General features: G+C 35.6%; 1 protein-coding gene across 1 annotated transcript in view; it reads right to left on the reverse strand.

The window, feature by feature from the left end:
- Nucleotides 1–24,948, reverse strand: part of LOC148942427 (protein argonaute-2-like) — a 295,554-nt gene that overhangs the window by 101,508 nt on the left and 169,098 nt on the right. Inside the window, exons 15-16 of the mRNA XM_089103040.1 lie at nt 20,837–21,003; nt 2,694–2,881 (exon numbers count right to left, since the gene is read on the reverse strand). Of these exons, the coding sequence (XP_088959166.1) occupies nt 2,694–2,881; nt 20,837–21,003 (355 nt within the window). The remainder of the gene's footprint in view (nt 1–2,693; nt 2,882–20,836; nt 21,004–24,948) is intronic.

A 24,948-nucleotide genomic window follows, 5' to 3' on the forward strand; every position in this document is an offset into this window, starting at 1 on the left:
TGTTATTGGCATCTCTGCGTCAATGCATTTCAAATTATTTGGAAACCTTTTCGCGCGCTAAAACAAGTCATCGCTAAGATGTTTCTTGCCTAATTGTGTCCATGGCCTGGGGTTATTAATATCCTGGGGAGTTCGACCAGTAGAACTGTTCCCGAGGCAAAGACATTAATGATTTTGGATCTATTCCTGGAGAAATGTTTCTAGGCGAAAATTTTTAAAGTCTGACAGATGATGTCATTGATTGATTGATCTGTCAAGAAAGGGAAAATTAATTTGTTGTGTCTCAGTGGAATTATTGATTCACGATAGGTGAATTGAGGTCGACAGCACAGGTGGTCTGACTCGTGACAGCACCTCGTGGTTTATTGTTTTCTAAGTGAGAATGAAAAAACAGATGAAATTCTCACTTGAAAAAACACTAATTTTGTCACATTTATTAAATTCTCACTTGAAAAACCATGAAATTTGACAAAATTTTTTAATTCACACTTGAAAAACCCTGACTTGGGACAAATTAAGTTTCTAAAAACTAGAAAAAAAATACCCCACGAACTCCATTCGTCAAAATTCATGGTTTTCAAGTTATAATTTCATAACTGTGACAAAATTCATGTTTTTTCAAGTGAGAATTTCATCTGTTTTTTCATTCTCACTGAGAAAACCATAAACCACGTGGTCATCGTGGGAGTCAATAAGGCCCTTCTCCCTAATGACTCTATGCCCATATATGGTGTACTCGTGGGAGTTATAGGGTCACTTCTACTATTGTGATCACACTAATTAAAATACCATGCTTAATTGGCTGTTAATGAAGCAATTGATGAAGTTGGCCTCCCTTGCCATATATTTCACTTGTTATTAATTTTCTACCTCACCTAGTATACCCTTCAGCTTGATATTAATATTTTAGAATATTTCGGATAGAATGTTTCGATTAGAATATTTTGAATTGAATATTTACATTAGAATATTTCAGTTTTTTACCTAGCTGGAAATTCTTCTATCAGATACCTACTCATTTTGACAGTGGTCCTCTTCCGGAGTTGGTAAAAATGGTCTTTACCATTTTTTACAGTCTTTTGTACTTGGTAATGCTATTTTAAAAACCTTTCATTCCTGATATGGCTTCCAGTGAGTGTTTTTATATCTGAACTTTTAAGTCACATAATGTTTTAGTTAGTATTGGAGTAACTTCAGGGAGTAATTTATTCGTTTCCTTAGATTCAATTTGACCTTGCCAATTTTTTTCTGTCCTTCCTACCAACTTCTCATTACCGCCTTCCAACAGCTTTGAGAAAATAAAATAAGATGTCCTGCCCCATAACATTATCAAAGATATCCCAGCCATAGCTCCTTCACCTGCCATTTCACTACCCTAAGTTCTAACTGTCTCTTACCCACATTGTGATAATTTGGTTTCCATCGGATGATAAACTGTTCACAGCTTCATAGCAGTGCAATTGTCACTTTCGCTGAATTTTATATTTTGCTGACCTTTTAAGTATGCTTGATTATTATTTAGGATATGTCATAGTCCATATGAAATGTCATGAATTGTGTCTATGTAGCGCCTTACTTTTCTAGTTACAGGATTTTCGAATAGCTAAAGATAGGTTTGGTGTGATAAATTGTGGCGTGATCGACTGTGGTGTGGTGTGATAGGTGTGGTATCTGGTGTTTTTTTAGATTTATAATGAATTTCTTTTGTTGAGTTCCCCTTGTTGAACCGTGAAGCTCTGGGTGTCCGAGATTGTTAGCAAACTAATCGTTGTTACTTTGCAGCTTCTCATCCCCTTTACTCGTCATCGACTTCACTACATTTTCTCCGTGATTTTGAAAATCGGTTTAATTATGCTCTCAAAACCAATAATTTTTATCCTAACCTTAACTATCAGTCACCGATTCAGAACTTCTATCACGTAACAGGTCATTCTAAATTTGATACGGGCTTGACGTAGGAGAACGTCCAACGTTCTCCTACACACATCTTCATCATCCTTTCTGGTTCTCCTTCAAGATCTTATCACTTACATGGAAGATTATTCATCATCTGACAGGGAGAGTCTCTTCAATGACGAGCTCAGTTTTGGGATCTTCTCTTAAGCAGCCTTAGACACCAAAAACAATGACTTTATATGACTGTGTCGTTCGCAAAACTCTTGTTTTGCATGACTGTGCCGTTCACAGAACTGACTGTCAGTGGTCTCTGTGGTCTCTGGATTCTCTTCTTTAGTTATTCCATCCGCAGAACTATTTGTCATTCATTGATTCAATAACGAAGATATGATCAGCAAAGATCTAAATCTTTAGGGATGGCTTATCTTTGCTGTATCCGGTCCTTACTTAAGGGCATGAGGATAAATTCACTGAAAAGGACTGACGAGCCTTAGAATCAATATAGGTGACAGGTTGAGAATAATTGGACGTCTTTGCTCTACACTTTCAGATTTACATGAAATTATCCTTCAATATTTGTAGTTCCGGATTTAGAAGTTTGCAAAAGAAAAGGCTACGGGCTTAGACAACCAAATCCTGCAGCCATTTGCATTCGGAGACCATTTTTTTATTACAGGAACTTCAAATGTGGTGATATCAGGAGCACTAGTCAAAGGTAACAAGCTATCTCCTAAAATTATCTCAACAAAAGAAAAAGAAAAAAAAATGAAACAAGAGTAAAAATACTTTATACTCACGGTAAATATCATCATTCTTTTTTGATGTTATAACGAAGACGAAATTCAACTTTGGATTCATTTTCTGATATTTACGGAGAACAGCTTCAACGTCTCTGTATCCATTTCTGCACTGGCCATTAAAGCATCTGTCATTTACAAGCATACCGTATGACCTTGCCATTTCTTCAAGGCTATCGAAAAACCGCCTAAAAGAAAAATTCGTGGTGTTGAAGCAAAACCAAATAAATGCCAAAAAAACTAAAATGCACAACTTAACTCTTAGGCAGAGGATTTCTCAATTGGGGGAGGAAATTAACAGTATTTCTTATATCCTTTTTGAAGATCCTTAGCAAAAATATTCAGGAGAATACTCATGGAAAGCTAAGGGAGGAAGTACCTTATTTTCACCTGGCTGCCTTCACAACAGTAAATATTTTGCCAAAAATGTAAAAAAACAACAGGAGACTAGCAAGGTCGCAGGAAATACAGCCACATGACCCCCGTCAAGACTAATCATATGGAAGATATAGCCTTATATGGAAACTAAACCTTGCCAGTACACCGGCAAGACTAAAAATATTGTACAAAGAGACTGAAATACCATATAGTCCAACCATGTCTATCTTTACATGCAAGCAGCACTCCAAATATGTCAAAGTAAAAATAACACGCATGCATCTGTTTGAGTCACGATAGAGAAACTATATTTTTGATATTTTTCTTTCAATTTGAGTGTTTAAATATAGTTTACAATTGCTTCTATCTGTGTCAGTTTGGAAAACCCTTTGGTGACTGAACAACATAATTAATATTATGGACAGACTCATAATTTTACACCAAATCAACCAGAATATCAGTTATTTTAACCTTGTATATCTATACAAACGACGGGTACACTGTATATTGTGTAAACCGACCAGAAAATCAATTATTCCAACCGTAAGAACGAGTGATAAACCCGCTACTCCTGGTTCCACACCATATAAACCGACCAGAATATCATTTATTACGACCATTTAATTGTAATACAGAAAGGAATATAACCTATATAATAGACTGACCTGGAAAAATGAAAACACGCGATCAGAGGACTGGGATTTTGTATCTATTTTTGGAATTGGATTGAAGTTAAAATTGTTCTCAATTGATATGAGAAAATTAATTTAATTTATTCTGTAATCGTGATAGTTAATAAAAAAATTATTTGGGTTGCGCTAGCGACCGACTCAAAGGGTTAAAATTTTAAACGGGTCGTTTACCAACAAATGGTAAATCTGAAGGAATGTTGACTCCCCAAGAGATGCATTTTTTTAGAGGGATGTGTTGACAATAATTTTTTAATTTTTGAAGAGAGTGAAATCTGAGGGGATGCAGACTCCTAACTAATACCTTTCGAAAATGATTACATAGTATTGGAGTATGCATAAAGTTGAAGCAGACTCCTAACTAATACCTTTCGAAAATGATTACATAGTATTGGAGTATGCATAAAGTTGAAATTAATAAAGTTATATATATTTAAGCATTATTTTGTTTCTATTCAACACCATTTTCTAGGATCTCTGGGCAATGTTTGAAATAGACAAAAATTTAGTTTCATAGAAAACTTCTATTAATAAAACTACAACTTAATGATTTCTTTTCTTAAGAGAAAAATGCGAAAAATTCATTTTCATTGTTGCTCAAGGAATTCTCTGGGTTCATAATTCTAGACATCTATAATTCTAAGGGTTTTCATATATACCGACTAAAAAGATTCAGTTTTTTGTTTCCATTCAGCACCATTTTCTAGGGCCTTTCGGCAATGTTTGAAATTGCCACAAATTTATTTTCGCAGAAAACTTCTATTGATAAGACCAAACTGTAGAGTCAGGGGGAAAATAACTTTCTAGGGCCTCTTGGCAATGTTTTATTTTGCAAAAAAATTTATTTTCACAGAAAACTTCTATTAGTAAGACCGCAATTGAAGGATTTCTTTTTTCAGAGGAAAATGCAAAAATTGATTTTTCTTGTTGCCAAGGAATTCTTAGGGTTTATAATTCTAAGGGACTATAGTTCTTAGGGTTTTTCATTTTCTATGCCTTCTAGGAAATGTTTGAAATCGCCACAAGTTTATTCTCTCAGAAAACTTCTATTAATAAGACCAAACTGTAGAAATCAGAGCCAACCCAATAAATCCAGACAAAACCACAGAAATCCAAAAAACAACTGAAAAAATCAAAGCCAACCCTAGAAATCCAGACCAAACCATAGAAACCAAAGCTAAACTGTAGAAATAATGGCCAACCTCTAAAAAATCATGACCAATACATAAAAATCCTGTTGAATTCATAAGAATCAAGACCAAACTGTAGATATTAAGGCCATCCTCTTAGAATCTGGACATATTTATAAAAAACCAAGACCAAACTATAAAATAAAAAAGGCATTTGTATATAATATAACCACAAGGTATCAAGATGAATTGATTGAAAATAAAGCGTATATAAAAATTGATACTACCATTGATCATATACCAACAGATATAGTCAATGAACCCAATAATACCAAAAATGAAACGCATATTAAACCTGTAGCTGACACGACAGTAAACATTGTGAGTGGCTCAAAATTGATTATCGATCATGCTATTGGTCACGAACTAAGAGAAGAAAATAGCTACACTATTAAGAAAGAACCTGATGAATTATCTTATGGAACATATTGAAAATATCCAAAGTTGTTCAATGATATTAATAATGTAAAATAATTTATGAAACATATTTTTATGTTAATATTCTACATGTCATTATTTCAATAAAAATATTTATGCATTGCTTTGTTATGTTTCAATTTTAGGATATCCTAGCAAGTAAAACGTTTAGAATGTTTATTAAAAAGTCGGAGATGTAAGAAAAGGAACTTTCAGAGACACAGACACTACTACCAGGCTCATAGAGGATAGAGGATAGAAACTGAGATAGGTGAATAGAACTTTTACCAAAGTCTCAGAGAGATGAGCTAGATCTTTTTTCAAAATCCACACTGACAAGCACACATTTTCTCAGACATATAGGCATAGAATGGGAGAGGCAAAAATATAAACCATCATATAGAGTCATACATAAAATTATACAAAGACAGACATAGAGACAAGCAAACTTCGACTCAGACATAGAGGCACAGAGAAATAGACGCAAAAATATCTACAAACAAACAGTCAGACAGAAAATCACACAAAGATAAACATAGAGACAAACAAACATCCACTCAGACACAAAGGCATAGGGAGAGACGGAATAATACTTACAAACACAAAGAGTCAGACACAAAACCACACAAAGACAGACATAGAGACAAAAAATATCTGCTTAGACACATAGAAAAAGAGTGACAGAGGCAAAAGTATTTACAAACACACAGATTCAGACATAAAGTAATACACACATCCGGTCAAACATACAGGCAAAGAAAAAGAGAGGCAAGAAATCTCCAAATACATAGTCAGACACAAAATCACATAAAGACGGATATAGAGACCAGCAAACGTCTGCTCAGACACACAGGCAAAGAGACACATGTAAAAATAATTACAATCATACTGTGTCAGAAACAAAATCACACAATGACAGACACAGAGACAATCAAACATCGGCTTCGACGCAAAGGCACAGAGAGAGGGCGGGGGGCAAAAATGCCTAAAAAACATAAAGAGTTTAACACAAAATCACACATAGACAGTCATAGAGAAAAAGCAAACATACGCTCAGACCCACAGGCATGGAGGGAGATGGAAAATACCTACAAACACACGGAGTCAACCATAAAATCACAAAAAGACAGACATAGAGACAAACAAGTATCCGCTCATTCACACAGGCACAGAGACAGAGAAGCAAAATTACCTATATACGCATAGATTCATACACAAAATCGCACAAAGACAAACATTTAGACAAGCAATCATACAATCAGACACACAGGCAGAGATAGAGGGATAAAAATACCTACAAAAGCACTGAGTTAGACAAATAATCACGCATGGTCAGACACAGAGAAAAACAAATATCAGGTTAGACACACAAGCACCGAGAGAAAGAGAGAGAAGAAAGAGAGAGAGAGAGAGAGAGAGAGAGAGAGAGAGAGAGAGAGAGAGAGAGAGAGAGAGAGAGAGAGAGAGAGAGAGAGAGAGAGAGAGAGAGAGAGAGAGAGAGAGAGAGAGAGAGAGAGAGAGGAGAGAGAGAGAGAGAGAGAGAGAGAGAGACAGAGATACAGAGAGAGAGACAGAGAGAGAGAGAGAGAGAGAGAGAGAGAGAGAGAGAGAGAGAGAGAGAGAGAGAGAGAGAGAGAAAGAGAGACGGAGAGAGAGAGAGAAAGAGCGAGAGAGAGAGAGAGAGAAAACACAGGCAAAGAGAGAGAGAGGAAAAATACATAAAACACATAGAGTCAGACAAAGAATGACAAAAATACAGGCGAAGAGACCAGCAAACATCTGCTCAGACAAAGAGGCATATATATATGTATATATACATATATATATATATATATATATATATATATATATATATATATATATATATATATATATATATATATATATATATATATATATATATATATATATATATATATATATATATATATATATATATATATATTTTTATATTTATATATATATATATATATATATATATATATATATATATATATATATATATATATATATATATATATATATATATATATATATATATATATATATATATATATATATATATATATATATATATATATATATATATATATATATATAGAGAGAGAGAGAGAGAGAGAGAGAGAGAGAGAGAGAGGAACAATACCTACAAACGCACAAGTCAGACACAAAATCAAACAAAGAACGACATAGAGACAAGTAAACATCTACTCAGACACAGGCACAGAGAAAGAGAGAGAGAGAGAGAGAGAGAGAGAGAGAGAGAGAGAGAGAGAGAGAGAGAGAGAGAGAGAGAGAGAGAGAGAGAGAGAGAGAGAGAGAGAGAGAGAGAGAGAGAGAGAGAGAGAGAGAGAGAGAGAGAGAGAGAGGAAAAAGTATCTACAAATACACAGAGTCAGACATGAATCCATACAAAGAGATACATAGAGACAAATAAACATCCACTCATTCACACAGGCAAACAGACAGAGAAGCAAAAACCTACAATTGCACAGAGTTAGACACAAAATAACACAAAGACAGACACTGAGTAAAGCAAACATTCGCTCAGACACACATGTACAAAGAGAAAGAGAGAGACGGAAAGAGAGAGATAGAGAAAGAGAGAGAGAGAGAGAGGGGGGAGAGAAATAGAGAGAGAGTTAGAGAGAGAGAAGGGTAAAAATACCTACAAACGCACATACTCAAACACAAATTCACAGAATGACAGACATTAAGACAAGGAAACATCCACTGATACGCACAAGCCTAGACAGAGAGAGGTAAAAATACTTAGAAAACACACTGAGTCAGACACAAGGTCACACAAAGACAAACATAGATACAGGCAAATATCTACTCAGACAAAAAAGCAGAAAGTGAGAGAGAGGAAAAACACCTACAACACAGATTCAGATACAGAATCACTCAAACACAGAAATAGAGACAAGCAAACTCTCGCTCAAACACACTGACACAGAAAAATGGAGGCAAAAACACTTGCAAACACTCAGAGTAAGGCTAAAAATCACAGAAACACGGACGTAGAGACAAGCAAACATACATTCAGACATACAGGCACAGAGAGAGAAGAAGAGAGAAAAATACCTACAAACACACTGAATCAGAAATGAAATCACAAAGACAGGCAAAGAGACATTTAAAAATACACTCAGATGCACAGGCACAGAGAGACAAAAGATTAGACACAAGATTCAACGAAACAGACATTGAGACAAGCAAACATCTGCTCAGACACAAAGGCACAGAGAAGGAGAGAGGCAAAACTATTTGCAAACACACATAATCAGACACGATATCACACAAAGATAGACATAGACAGAAGCAAACATCCGCTCAGGCACAAAGGCACAGAGAAAGAGAAAGAGGTGAAAATATCTACAAACGTACGGAGTCAGACGCAAAATCATCTAAAGACAGACATAGAGACTAGCAAACATCCGCTAAGACACATAGGCGCAAGGAGAGAGAGAGAGAAACAAAATACCCACAAACGCAGAGAGTCATATACAAAACTATACAAAGACAGACATAGAAACAAGAAAACATCTGCTTACCCAGGCATAGTAAGAGACAGAAAAAAACCTAAAAAACACAGAGTCAGACACACAATTCAACATAGACAGACACAGAGAAAAGTACACATTCTCTCAAGTACATAGGCACAGAGAGAGAGAGAGAAAGAGAGAGAGAGAGAGAGAGAGAGAGAGAGAGAGAGAGAGAGAAAGAGAGAGAGAGAGAGAGAGGAATACCTACAAACAAACAAAGTCAGACATAAAATCACACTCTGCTCAGACACATCGGTACAGAGAGAGAAAGAAGCAAAAATACCAACAATCACACAGTGTCAGACGCAAAATCACACAAAGACAGAAAAAGAGACAAGCAAACATCCGTTCAGAAACATAGGGCACGGAGAGAGAGAAAGCAAAATACCAAAGGCACATAGAGTCAGAAACTAAATTCACTGAGGTAAAATCACTTAGTGTGGTGCGCCACGCCTAGTGAACCTAAATGAACCCAACTGTCTATAGTCCAGGCTTTGTGTGATTTTTTGTCGGACTCTGGGTGTTTGTAAGTGTTTTCGCCTCTCTATCTCGGTGCCTGTGCGTCTGAGCAGATGTTTGCTTGCGTGTATGTCTGTCTTCGTGTGATGTTGTGTCTGACTCTGTGTCGTAGGTATTTTCCTCTCTCTCACTATGAGCCTTCGTCTCTGAGTGGATGCTTGACTGTCCTTACGTCTGTCTTTATGAGATTTTGTTTCTGACTCAGTTTTTTTGTTGCTATTTTATCTCTCTTTCTTTCTTTCTCTCTCTCTATCTCTCTCTCTCTCTCTCTCTCTCTCTCTCTCTCTCTCTCTTTGAGCCTGTGTCTCAAAGGATGTTTGTTTGTCTCTATTTCTGTCTATTTGTGAATTTATGTCTGATTAGAGGTATGTTGATCTACTTATCGCTCTATGCATATATATCCGAGCGGATGTTTGCTTGTCTATTCTCGGTCTTTGTAGGATTTTGTGTCTGAATCTGTGTGTTTGTAAGTGTTTTTGCCTCTCTGTCTCTGCGCCTGTGTGTGTGAGCAGATGTTTACTTGTCTCTATGTGTGTCTTGGCGCGATTTTGTGTCTGACTCTGTGTTTTAGGTATTTTTCGTCTATCTCGCTCTGTGCCTGTGTGTCTGAGGGGATGTTTGCATTGAAAGAACTTGAAAGAACCTATTTGAACATCAAATGATAAACAAATCTATAGGCCAGCCAAAGCAAAAGCAAAACAAAGGATTATTGCCCAATCATCTTGGAAGTTTTCTTTTTCATTGATTCCAACCTGGTTTTTATTTAGTTTCTGTTCTGTGCTTGAAAAGTAAACTTCGAAAGGTTTTATTTTCGTTGGTTTCTTTTTCTTTTCTTTCTTTTTTGTTTAGCACTGAGGACGACTCGGCGGAGGTCCTTGTCAAAATATTTGCTTATTTCTTCTTGTTCATGGTTCGCCACTGGCAGACAAAATCCTCGTTTTTTCACCTTTTTTTGTTTTATTTTTCATTTTATTTTCTTTCCTCTCTGAGTTTCATTGGTTATCGTTGAAACCTGGGGAGGGGGGGGGGGGGGTAATTGGTTTGAAACTTGAAGTTCCATTGAACCTTTTGATGTTCAAAAATGGATTAATCAGCACAAGCCCCCTTTTCTTGCTTTTGTAGCAGCCCCCCGAAGACGCTCGATGAGAATTTTTGAGATTGATAATTTTGTTCAAAACAGTCAAATAGCTATGCTTCTGGAAATGACATGGTACTCTCAGATTAAGGGGTGTGTGTTGTTCAAATTGTTCATTGTTTACATAAAGGTTTTGTTCCGCGAAATGGGGACATTTTCGATGCTGGGTCTTCATTATGGCTAAGGTTATTAACATGAAACTTTCTAGAAATGTTGAAGATAATGCCACAAAACTATATGCATGCCGGTTATAAAATGGGCACATCAGCAATACTTCAGGAACGGCTCAGGGTATGTCAAAGCTTCAGAGTATTTTTAAGGGGGTGCTAAACAGTGGTAGGAAAGCAACTAATCCCTCTTGCGCTTTTTAGACATCCCCTCTCTCGATAGTGACATAACTTTTGATATAGTCATAAGGGGCTAAGGTAGGAGAACTGAGCAACTAGTCCCCTTTCTCTTTTTACTTGATCCCCTCTCAACTCTGACCAAATTTATGAGAAAGGTAACAGTTAAAAATAATAAAAATATAACATATCTGTAAGTCCAGGGATAACATAACCCCCCTTCCCAACCCGCTGGTAAAGGAATTAAATTATGCAGTTTGCCCGTTGTTTATGTGTATTGTTACGTTGTTACGTTGTTTATGTATTGTCAGGGAAGCAGAGAATTTTTATCATAGATCTTTAAAAAGGCTTAGGGTATCAAATTGAAACTTTCAGAAAATATTGGAGGGAATACTGAAAAAAAATAATTAAATCAGATCTTGAACATGTTGGTTGTGAAAAAGGCATATCAGCAAGATATCAGATACAATTGAGGGTATTAAGCTTAAACTTTTGGAGCATTTAAAGGAGAATACTCAAAAGTAATGAGAGGGCAACCCGCCCCCTAGCCCTTTTTATATGCCTCCCCTGTCTTTTAACAAAGAACAAGCAGTTGAGACAATCATTTATTTAAAATGCACAAAAGGTCTCTGCCTGCAGGAACGACGTGATCACGACCGACCACAAGGCAAAGGTTGTAAATTATACAATTTGTCCCTAGTTCACATATAGTATTATTACTAGAAAAGGAGAGAATTTCGGACCCTGTGTGGTTTTGAAGAGGCTAACTTAAGAAAATGTTGAGAGAAATTTCCTCATAAATCAAAAGACACTATGTGAATTCAAAATATCAAATGGGCGCATTTATAATACCTTAGGAACTGCTGAGGACATTGACTTGAATAGTCAGGGGTACTAGTACTTCTGCGACTTCTCCTGTGACTACTTTTGACTAAGACAACTGACGAATGTGACAACTTTCGACTGTTACTACTTGGAAGCGACTACTTACGAATGCTATCGCAATGAATTTTGGTTGCGAGCACTTGTTGACCTGCTAATGTGACTAATCGCGTCTGGAACTGAGACAACTTGTGACTGTGAATACTTGCAACTCCGAATACTTCTGGCTCTTATCAATTGTATTACTTACTAGTACGATTACTTGTCTAGTACTAGTATGATTACTACAACTGCTTACAGTATGCAAATTTGATTATTGGGACCCTTATGACAATTTAAGATTATGGCTGCTTCGAAATATGACAATAGCCGAAGGTGATTGCGACAACTTGTGACTTTGACTAAAATTACTTGTGGTTTTGAATTCTTCCAACTACTTGTGACTGTGAATATTATTAACAGTGGAATTTTAAATCAAAAGACATTATGTGCATCCTCTTTTTCAAAAAGGTGCATAAGCAATACCTGAAGAGCGGCTGATTGGAATTTAGTTGAGACTTCCAGGGAATGTGCTGGAGGACTTTGAGCTAAATCAACAGACACAAAGTACAACCAGGTTTTTAAAATGGTGCGCGGAGTGTCTTAGGCACAGTTGACATTAAGTTGAAACGTTGAAAGAATGCTTAGGAAGATATTAAAATAAATCAAAAGATACTATTTGCGTCTAGGTGGTTAAAAGAGTGTATGTGAAATATCTCAAGAATGATTAGGATATTAGATTTTGAATTTTCGGAGAATGTCGAGAGGGGTATTGAACCCAATAAAAACATATTAAGTGCATTTAGGTTGTCACTATGAATTTTTTTTCTACCAAACCTAGTAAAAACAAGAATTAAATTAACAAATAAAAGAATTTAAAGAGTCAGAAATAAAGAAAGGTGAGCGATACATCTAATTTTCATTCATATCTAATATGTTAAACATTCTAACTAAAGAATTGTTTCGAGTATATGATTTATAAATCAATCTTAAATTGAAATCTTAGTTCAAAAACTGTTTCAAACCTTCGTTTCAAAATGAACAAATTTTAATCATATATATTATGAAAACAATCTAAGTCAATGCTCAGATCACCTCATATAGATTGAATTATAATTTGATATTTCAACTCTAATCCTTAGATTGTGAAAAATTGGAATCATGTTCATCATGTTAAACACTGGTAGAACTTTGACAATAAAAAGCGAACAGAAATTACTTTAAAGAACTGCCCAGAAACAAAGTTTTTTAAAAAAATCTAAGAGGCTTAATAAAATATAACACAAGCAAATACAAACTCCTATAGTAATTTAAACAAAAAACGATCAGATTTTACTGTTAAGAACAAATACAACTAAAGACGAAGAGAAATACAAATAAATAATCATATTAAATTTAAATATAACACATACTGATACAAATGAAAAAATAAGTCCTAAAATGGCTAAATAGTAGATATATTTCTAAAAGAGGAATTTGTCTACTACCACCCCCTTGCCCAAAAATAAAATTTTTAAGACATGTAGTTTCATTTACACTTTAAAGAAAAGGATTTATATTTTAAACTTTCTCTATATTTATAATATTGAAAAAATAGAAAAATACTATTAAGTAACATCGTGGATTGTGGATTGCTGAGATTTTCAAGTATTGAAAATTTAGGTATTAATATTAAGTGTATGTACATTAGTTATTTCTTGTCATCTTTATTTTTATAAGGATTTTTTTTTATTCATACTTTGAAAAATTAAAGCAAACTATTGAAACTACGTTTAGAAGGTGCTGAAAGATTTACGGCTAGGGTGGAGGGTTGTAGCAGCAAAACTCCTGTTTTTAGTAATTTTAATTTATTTTATGTTAGAGTTGAGTAGCCTATTACTCGTTTTAGGATTTATTTATTCATCTACAACATTATCTGTTATCCTTTTGTTCGATATAGTCACTTATTTTTGTTTCCGTTTGCTTTGGGTTTCTTGTATTTTTGCCTAGAGGACAAATGAACAACCTGCACCATTAAGTGTGAGATGACCAATCCAAGCAGCTAAGGTAAAGAGCATTAAAAAATATTTGAACATTATCTGTTATCCTGAACAACCTGTACCATTAAGTGTGAGAAGACCAATCCGAGCAGCTAAGGTAAAGAGCATTAAAAAAATTTCAACATTATCTGTTATCCTGAACAACCTGTACCATTAAGTGTGAGAAGACTCATCTGAGCAGATAAGGTAAAGAGCATTAAAAAATATTTGAACATTATCTGTTATCCTTTTGTTATTCATAGCCTATATAACAACGCTGTTCGTAGCTTTACATCGATTTCTAGCTATTATCACTTTACATTAACCAAGGCCGGTTCTAAAAGAGGAAGAAAATTATGTTTTGTTGACAAGGCCTCATCCGGGGGGGGGGGGTGGTACCGTATTTGAATCCTCTTACATACACACACACCTCCCCCGAAATTTTTGCCCGACTAATAAAAAAGTAGGAAAAATGCACGTGAACAAATTTTTGATGTGTTTTGTATAGTTATTTTTCGTAACACCCCCTCCCCTAAGGTAAAGAGCATTAAAAAAGTAATTTTTTTTACATTCTTGCTTTGCTTTGCTTTGGGTGTCTTGTATTTTTTTTTATATTTATTCTTGTACAGTAATTTCTGGTCGTTTGAAGTTTGAACTATTATAGGACTTTATTTTTTGCTAATTTTAAAATTTAGTATAACACTGCTTGTCTTTGAAAAACATATTTTTCGGATAGTTTTTTTTTTTTAACTAAGGTTTTAAAAAGGTACCAAGAATAATAAATGATCATACAGACACGTTATAGAAGTATACCAATGCCACCAGCTAATAAAAATACGCTAATAAAAATAAAAGTAGCAGTGAAATTAGAGAGGCAAAAAAGTTATCATTATTGAAAAATGGCTACCAGTATCATATTTGCTGAAAGACCAACACCAGACTCTCTCAGATGAAAAAAACTGATGGAGATAATTAATGATCAATTAATTCCATTAATTAATTTTCTAATTTCAGTAGCGAGAGATTTGTCAAGTCACATATCGTGCATTTTGCTCAATAGTCGAATGAAAATGTCTCTACAAATATTATTGATGTTTGAGCTGGTTTATTGTTTGAGCTGATGTTTAAGTTGGAGTTAACAATAGTTGTTAGTGATGTTTCGATTTTACCAGGGCCGTATCCAAGATCTCTGTTAGGGTGACGGTTATTGTTGGATCCTTGACCCTAATTATCAGGAAAATATCCTTTTCGTTGTTCGTTTTCTCCTTTTAAATTTATTCCTTTTTATTCCTAATTTATTCCTTTATTCCTTATTCTACGAAAATATCTTGCATGAATGAGCCAGCTCATGAAGATGGGCAAAAAATTCATCCAGATAATGTAATTTTTTTTCATTGTAGATGTAAAAAGTCAAAAAGTTTCAGATAAGGGTGTTTTCCCCTGCGTGTTTAAGACTGGTCCCTGACATAAAAAAATTCAAGGGATGATTGGGTTCAAACATCCCCCTGGATGTGGCCCTGGTTTTAGCTGTGACGCAACGAAAGAAAATTTCCACAAAATAAGTTTTTCAAAGAAAAACGAAGAACTCCATTAAACCAAAAATGAGCAAAAATAAAATCAAAATATACTAAGCGTGAAACTACCACAAATCAGTATCCATAAATAAATGAAACCCAAAACGAACAGAAATTACAATAAATAACCTAGTAAAACTCAAAACGAGCAGAAATTAACATGAGTAGGGCTGAAAACCCCTATGCCTTTCCAAGGGCAAAACATAATTTACACTTTACAGAAAAATATAAATGTTTTTACTTTTATAACTTTAATAAATCAAATAGTATTAACATTTTGATTACTAAATATCAGTATATGTATATTAAACTGACAATGCACATTTTATTTTTCAATAAAGTGCAAATTTTGTTCTGGCCTTGGGATGGCATTGGGGTTTTGAGCCCTACTCATGTTAGTTTCTGCTCGTTTTGAGTTTGGCTCGGTTATTTAATGTAATTTCTGTTTGTTTTGGGTTTCATTTATTTATCGATGCCGATTTGTGATAGTTTCACGCTTGGTAGATGATTTGGTTTTATTTTTGCTCATTTTTGGTTTAATGGAGTTCTTTACTTTTCTTTGAAAAACTTATTTTGCGGAAAAAGTTTTTTTTTTGAAGTAATTATTGTTCGTCTTATATTGACATTAGTCTTTTCAGGGAAAAAGAAAATAATTCTTTAAATTTTTTCGTTTTTTAAGACTTTATAGTTTGGCCTGCTGTTTGTATGCTGGAGAAAAATTTTCAGCAATTTTTGACAACATACATCCTTTTAAAAATCTGAACACAAATAGTAGTGTTTAATTTAGTTTTATACCTCCTCTAGTTGACCTGAAATTGAAAACTTAATACTATTCGCAAAAAAAAAAATCTGCTTACTTTTTTTGATAGCTTGGATACACTTACGCCATTTTTATTTGGTCAAATTTTAAGAGCAGAGGTAGCCCCGAAAGTTTGAATATAATACCCTCGGTCATTCTCGGTGTACTGCTGAGATTCCTTATTAGGAACTAGTGCATTTTGTGCAACAGTGCACACAGTGCAATTTTGATTTAATCTTACGGCAACATTTAGTTTTTAAACATAATGGGCAAATTGGTGGGTGGGCTTGGGAGGGGGACTAATTACCCTCCAATCACTTTTGACTATTGAAAAGGGCATTAGCCCTTTCTATTTCCAATCAAATGAGCCCTTTTCGAAGTTCCTAAGACATCTCCTTCGATACGAAGTGCCCTAGTCTAAAAAAAAAAAAAATTAATAATAATAATAATAATACATTGTACGCACATCGATCATTACTATACAAATGTCAAGCCCTCCAATCACTTACGACTATTAAAAAGGGCACTAGCCTAATCATTTTCAAATCGAATGAGCTCTTTTTGAGTTTCAACAACAGTGCTTTCTATAAACACCCTATATGCCCCAGAGTATAAATTACAATCCTTGCCCTGAGGGCTATAAGGGGGATGTCATCCTCAAAAACCTAATTTCTAGAACTTTCACCTACTTCCAGCAAAATGCTGATCTCAAAATTTTGATTGGATGTGTTTGGGGAAATGGACTGCCTGAAGGGGGGGGGGCGTTAGTTGCTCTCCAATCACTTTCAACTATTAAAAAAGGCACAACCCGTTCAATTTACAATCAAATGAGCCCTTTTGAAGTCTCTACGACACAGCAATCAATAAAAACCTGCTATGTCCCCAGGGCATAACTTAGAACCTTGCCCTGAGGGTTGGGGGGGATCTCATCATCAAAGACCTAATTTCCAGAACTTTACGTTGAAGAAAATTCTTATCTCAAAATTTCAATTGGATGTGTTTGGGAAAATAGTAGGCTTGAATGGGGAGATAGTTGCCCTTCAATCACTTCATACTATTAAAAAGGGCACTAGCCCTTTAAATTTCCAATCGAATGAGCCCTTTTTGAAGTTCTACGGCAACACTTTCTATAAGAACCTTATATGCCCCAGGGCATAGCTTACAGTCCTTGAACTGAGGCCTGTGAGGGGGTTGTCATCCTCTAAGACATAATTTTTGGACCTTTTAACTACGTTGCAAAAAATGTCTATCTCAAAATTTTGGTTGAATGGGCTTGTGGAAATGGTGGGCGTTAGAGGGGGGTTACTTGCCATCCAATCACTTTCGACTATTAAAAAGGAAACTAGCCGTTTAAATTTCCAATCGAATGATTCCTTTTTGAAGTTTCTACGACAACGCTTTGTATAAAAAATAACCTTAAATACCACCAGGGCATGACTTATAACCCTTGCCCTGAGGGCTGTGGGGGGAGTGTCTTCCTCAAAAACATAACTTCCAGGTTTTTTAACTAAGTCAAAGAAAATGACTATCTCAAAATTTTGATTGGATGTCTTTGGGGAAATGGTGGATGTGAGAGGGGTGTTAGTTATCCTTTAATCACTTTTGAGCATTTAAAAGAACACAAGCCCTTCTAATTTCCAATCAAATGAGCCTTTTTTGAAGTTTCTACAACATCACTATCTATAAAAACAGTACATGCCCCCAGGGTATAACTTACAACCCCGACGGCTCTGAGGGGGTTATCATTCTAAAAGACCAAATTTCTAAGACTTTTAACTACGTTGAACAAAGTGGCTATCTAAAAATTTTGATAAATAATTTCTGAGACCACACTGGCTAATCATGATAAAACTAAAATCGCGAAGAAAGGAACAAAACGAGGACAATTAACAGGCAGTGAAAAAATTGAAAAATTATGCAAATTCTTTGGTTGAAAAAGTAATAAGAATATGCTCAGAGCCTCAAATAGTCTCATAATTGAACTATATTAAGGACATTTTATTTTGCAATGGCTACCCTATAAAAATACTTGAGACCATTATAGACAAAAGACGAAAAAAAGCAGAAAAGTATGCATCAAATCCACTAACCCCAACAGATACCGTCCCATTGGTGGATGATAAGAAAATTTTCACTGTTCTACCCTATATTCCAAAATTGACTGACAAACTGAAAACAATATTTAAAAAACATAAACATAATGTTGCCTTTAAGAATTCAAATACTATACAGAACTTTTTCAACAACGGCAGAGATAACACCAGCCCCATTCTGGGTAGTAGTGTTCATAGAATTCCTTGTTCTTGTGGATTTTTTTTTATGTTGGTAGAACCCAGCGGCAATTGGGGGAGAGGTTATCTGAACATAGATCCTCATTCGACAAGGCCATGAGGTTACACCAAAGACCTGAGGTTTTTGATTCCGCCTTGTAGCAACATGTGTATGAGAGTCCGCACAATTCAATTTTGTTTGACGAAACCTCAATTGTTGCCCCCGTTAAAGGTCTTACGGAAGTTTTCAGGGAGGCAGTTGAAACACAAAAGCACATTCGCCAAAAGGTAGCTCTCAATAGTGACACTGGAGAAACTTTTCTAAGTCCCATTTATGATGAAATTATTAATTCTGATCATTTTTACATACATTCTTAAAAATTATATTGTGCAATCAAATAGAATCTCCGATAATAATCAAACTGGAAAGCGATTAGCCTTTAAGAGTACTTTACGTAAAATGGAATTGTGAAATGACATTTAGACCTGTGTTTTTTATTCAGTTACCCTTTCACCGTTACTTAGGAAGGGTTGTCCAATTTTAGTTTTGTGTTTTTATTTTAAAGTTTGTTCTTTTATTTTTTTTTTTATCAGTTTTATTGTGCACTGAAAACGGTCAAGCGGAGGTCTTGACCGAAATATTAACATAATTTTTCAATTGTTTCACTGGCTGTTAATTGTCCTCGTTTTCTTCCTTTCTTGACAATTTTATGTTTTAAAAATTTTGATTGGATGTGTTTGGGGAAAAGGTGGGCGCAAGAGGGGGATTAGTTGATCTCAAATCAGTTTTGACTATTAAAAAGGGTACTAGTCCTTTGAATTTCCAATCCAATGAGCCCTTTTTCAAGTTTCTGCGACAAATTTTTCTATAAAAACATTATATGCCCCCAGGGTATAACTTACAACCCTTACCCTGAGGGCTCTGGGGGGACTGTCATCCTCTTAGATATAATTTTTCAGACCTTTCAATCAGTTTGAACAAAATGGCTATCTCAAAATTTTGATTGGATGTGTTTACATAAGTGGTGGGTGTGAAAGGGGTGTTAGATGCCTTCCATATACTTTTGACTATTAGAAAGCGTGCTAGCAATTTCAATTTCCAATCAAATGAGTCCTTTCTGTAGTTTCTACGGCAATTCTTTCAATAAAAAACCTTATAATTCCCCAGGGCATAAATTACAACCCTTGCCCTGAGGGCTGGTGGGGGATTGCCACCCTCAAAGTCCTAATTTTCAGAACTTTCAACTACGTTGAACAAAATGGCTATCTCAAAATTTTGATACGATGTATCTGGGGATAAGGTGGGCGCGAGAGGGGGTTAGCTGCCGTCCAATTACTTTTGACCATTAAAAAGGGCACTAACCCTTTCAATTTTCAATCAAATGAGCGTTTTTTGAAGTTTCTACGACACCGCTTTCTATAAAAATTTATATGCCCCCAGGGCATAACTTACAACCCTCGCCTTGAGGGCTGTGGGGGAGTGTCTTCCTCAAAAGCATAATTTCTATCTGAAAATCAACTACGCTGAACAAAATGGCTATCCCAAAATTTTGATTGGAAGTCTTTGGGAAAATGGTGGGCGTGGAAGGGGTGTTAGTTGCCTTCTAATCACTTTCGACTATTAAAAAGAGGAACAAGCCACTCCAATTTCCAATCGAATGAGCCCTCTTTGAAGTTTCTACGACAACTCCTTTAATACGAAGTGCCCTGGTCTAAGACCAAAAAACCAAAAAAAAAAAATAATACATTGTGCCAACGTCGTTGTTTACTTAGGCAGCGCTATTAAGCTGCCTATAATATTACGCTTTCATTTTGCCATGTCTTCCAAATTGCTGTTCATTTTATGGAAACATAGATTAAAAAAAAGAAAACAGTGAAGTTTTTAGATTGTCTTAGCGTCACTAGTTTAAAAGCTGGAACTGGGCATTAGAAGCTAATAGCTTTGATTCACTTCCACAACTGACCTGGATTTTAAATACAAGTCAAGTCAATTCTAATCTTCTCACAAATATGAAGTTGACCCTTTTTTCCAAATTGCAAACATTTGATGGAAGTTAAACCAGCTTGCAAACAACCTCCATGTACCATTCATTGATTCTTGTCCAAGTATCAACGTCCAAAATATAAACAACGTCCTTAATGAAGTGTCATTCATACATTTATTTCAATGACACACAACAGCCACAATTTGCTTATTAAAGACTCTTAATGGTTTTTGCTTGACACAGTTTACTGTCTTTTGAATAAGTGTTGATTCAACCTATTAAATTCTGCTAACTATATTTTATTTTTTGCCAAAAATGCCCAGCCTCATTCATAAAATGAGAAGAAGCAGTCAAACCTCGTTTGATCATCCCTAGTCCCTGAAACGTCCAAAACACCCCACGATTCAAGAGCAGCGGGGTACAGAAATTTTTTGTTTCGCATGTTCCATTTTCCATCCTTTGGAATCAATTGCTGGTTATTTCCAAATTTTATCAAGACAGGATCTAGAATTCGGCCAATGACCTAAAACAAAAAAAGGTGGTTTGACTTTCATCAAGAAAACTATTATTTTACTTAATGTTAATCGTCGGTAACAGCCATCATTTAACTAAATTGACAACAGTTACATGTTGATATGAGACGTGTTGATGCTCACGAATAGGCATCGAATTTGTTTTTAAAGCTTAGACATGAAGACAAGCGTGTATAACTTATCGTAGATATTTATTGTAGATATTCATATATCAGAGCCCACTTTTACAGGTTTCGTTGCCTTAAAACTAGTAAAGAAACGTGTAAATCAAATCGATGTTGCAAGTTAAAATCTGTTAATTATCAGCAAAAGTGAAAAAATGGTGGACCGTCCCGGGCCTGATTTGCTGTCAAGCCAAACCCCAAAAACCGTGTTGGGTAACTCGTTCATATTTCTACTTTGCTTCATACGAATCAAGTCTTCAAATTTGTGTCAGTAAGTTTTTCTGAGTAGCAAACTACCACTTGCATTATCTTTTTGAAAATTTTATTTCTTAAGTTTTTAATGAGTCGCTAGATTTGTACTGAGAAACAAGAAAAGTTTTTTATATGTGGGTGTTTTATATACTATAACCACCTGCTTTTAACAAAGTTAATACAACTTGACTCAATAAGTTTGTGACATACGTTTATAATTTACTATGGTGCTTCACTGCATGTTTTTATACCGTCTGGGGACATATATACCATGCTTGGTATAGGGCATATAAGGTTTTATAGAAAGCGTTCTTGTAGAAACTTCAAAAAGGGCCCATTTGATTTTAAATTGAGAGGACTAGTGCCTTGTTTATTAGTCGAAAGCTATCGGAGGGCAAATGCCCCACCCACGCCAATCATTTCCCCAAATTCTTCTAATAAAAATTTTGAGAGAGCCATTTGTTCAACATAGTTGGAAGGTCCAGAAATTATGTAGTTGAGGATGATACGTCGGGTGGCTTATGATCAGTCAGGCGACTTATGGGGTGTTATATAATGACAATGCACACGTGGGAAGCTACGTAACACTTTAAGAGATAGTTTATCCCCATGATTTCAATTTTCTTCTTTTTTTCTCAGGGAACTTCAAGATTTTTGTCTCCTTTAGGAATCAAAAGTGATTTCCCTCAACAGAATGGAGCGCTAGATAGCAGAACAAAGAAAGCCTCCTTAATATTTCGATTCGATAAATACTTTCTACGTATAACCTATTCCAAGCACGGAAGAATTTCTTGCACGTTTTCTAGAATGATTAAATGGATTGTAGGTTTCCAAAACTTTCTACATGGGAGCACACAAAAATCCCAATACATTTATTTCTGATCTTTTAGATGCACCTGCTCGTTACATCCTATTAATTTAAATCTTGATACAAGCAAAGTCAAATTCAGAAAAATGAAATATGCAAACGATGAAAAAAGGGATATATTTTTTTATTCGGTTATTTCTGTAACATTTCAGTGAAAATGCCACGTTTCTTTGAGCCAAGACCTTGCATATTCACGCGACCGTGACAATATGCGGCTGGCCCAACCTAGCAAGCAACTCCAGAGGGGGGGGGTTGTTATTAGAGGTAAATTTAAGCCATATTGAGAGATATTTCTGAGAAGTTTCAATGAAAATGCCTTAGTTCGATTGTTCAATTAGATGCAATTGCCTGTTATATTCAATAATTTAAATTTTGATACTTGCAAAATCATATTTCGAAAAATGAAACATGCAAAAGATGAAAAAGGGGACACAATTTGTATTCAATTACTTCTGAGAAGTGTTAACGAAAATGCCACGTTTCTTTGAACCAAAACAATGCATATTCACGGATGGCCTAACCTAGCAAGCAATTCCAGAGAGGGTTGTTTGTTATTAGAGATAAATTTAAGATACATTAAGAGGTATTTTTAGGAGGTTTTATTGTAAATTCCACATTTCAATTGCTCTGTTTGATGCAACTGCCTGTTACATTCAGTTAATTTAAATCTGAATACTAGCAAAATCAAATTTTTTAAAATGAAACACGCAAACGATAATAAAGAGACAGAATTTTGCGTTCGGTTATTCATGAGAGGTTTTATAACCAATGCAACGTTTCTTCCAGCCAAGACTATGCATATTTATGCCACCGTGACAATAGGTGGCTGGCCCACCCTAGTAAGTCAATCCAGAGGGAGAGGGTTTCTATTAGAGGTAAATTCAAGCCACACCCTTTCATTCCGTAAGTAACCATATGGTAACCATTCCTTCCACGTTCCTAGTCTCTCTTGTAGTTCAGATACTGCTTTTGAACATAAGACCGTCAGATAGAACAAGTTCAGCCTTTCATGTTGCGATACCTTTTAGTCTCTTAGATGGCTCCGTAAGTCGTTAGTTGATCAGTGAAGAGAGTAGTTTTTGCCTGGCCTAAAAGCAAAAATTAGCTGATTTTGACAGCGAAAATGAAAACGCTGCAGGAGAGTTTTTCTAGTTTTTTAGTCATGTTTTGTTCTTTTTTGAAGTCTCTATTTTCAGCTTGTATTTATAAAAATCTTATTTAGTTTTATCTTCATCGTCCATTTCTGTGGTTTTTTTTAACGGTTACTATATGGTAACCTTAGGTTTTGAGACGGGTAGTTTTTTGAAGATGCTTCTCTTATACTATTTTGTTTTTTGCTGGTTTGTTGTGCTCTAAATTTTTTCTTTCACTTCACCTTTTTTTAATCCGTGAAGCCCTTTACTCTGATTTTTCTAATTTGACGAAGCCGATGCACCTATGCACCCTTGGTCTGACAACAATTCTCTTTTCCAAACACAGCAAGCCCCTCGTATTCCGTCGAAAACTGCAAACCAAGAAAAGACAAAGAAAATGTTTTCAAGGAAAGGAGCAAACAGTAAGAGGGAAGCTCACCCGAAAGTGAGCTGCAGAGATGGTTCTGCTACCAGACAGTTAATACGAGATGAAAATCATGTCTGATGATGACGACAAGTCTCATCCATTATGAAATCCAACCCCCTGGTGACAGCTTCACATACGCCATCCTACAACCTGTTCAGCTGTTTGACAAACCTACAGAAGACTTACTTCTCAGCATATTGAACCGTGTCGAAATTTTTACTGGTGCAGAGGACCAAGTTGATGGTGAAGAAGCCACTACATTCCCCGCTATTGAAGCTCCACTGTCTCCCATCTAATAAACAAGCTCGTCACATATTTCTTCTTCGACCATCCCCACCGCATCAAAGAGAAATGAAGATCCCACAAAAGAATACAAGGGGTGAAGAAAAGGGATTGTTCCCCATGATATCACCTGGAAAGCTTCCCTCCCGAAATATATAGAAACTCATTTACCCACTGATTTATTCAGAACTTTCATCACGGATAGCATGGTTGCTGGATTAGTTGACCAATCTGCATTCAACAAGGAAAACAAACGCTAAGATTGCCCTAGACCTGACCAGCATGAGATTAACCAGCTCCTTGGAGCACAGATTTTCATGAGTAATGTAAAGCTACCAGCTATGAGGATGTACTGGGAGTGTATTATTCGATACGCTCCAATTGCAGAGTTAATGAGCCGTGACAGATTTTTGGCGATTCGGAAGCTTTTCCATATCCATGACGACGGCTTAGAAATGCCATCTGATGAAATTGTTCATGATAAACTGCACACAATCAGATCAATGTATGACGAGCTCAGGGAAAACTAAAAAAGTATACCGCCTGATGAGAGAAAAAGTGTTGACGAACAGATGATTCCCTTCAAGGATCGGCCAGTTTTCAAACAGTGCTTGAAAAACAAACCTGATTCATGAGGTGTAAGAATGTTTACGACAGTGGGCGTAATGGGATTGTCTATGACCAAGAAAGCTACACAGAAAAAGGCTCAGTTCCGGCCTGACCCTTGTGGGTGTATGCGGAAGTTGTCCTTCAACTGATCGACAATGTGACACCTGTAATGAATTTAAAGCTGTACTTCGACAATTTTC

The sequence above is a fragment of the Artemia sp. Qi Xiang Cuo genome, chromosome 17 (genome assembly GCF_049724085.1).
Source record: "Artemia sp. Qi Xiang Cuo chromosome 17, ASM4972408v1, whole genome shotgun sequence".
NCBI classification, from domain to species: domain Eukaryota; kingdom Metazoa; phylum Arthropoda; class Branchiopoda; order Anostraca; family Artemiidae; genus Artemia; species Artemia sp. Qi Xiang Cuo.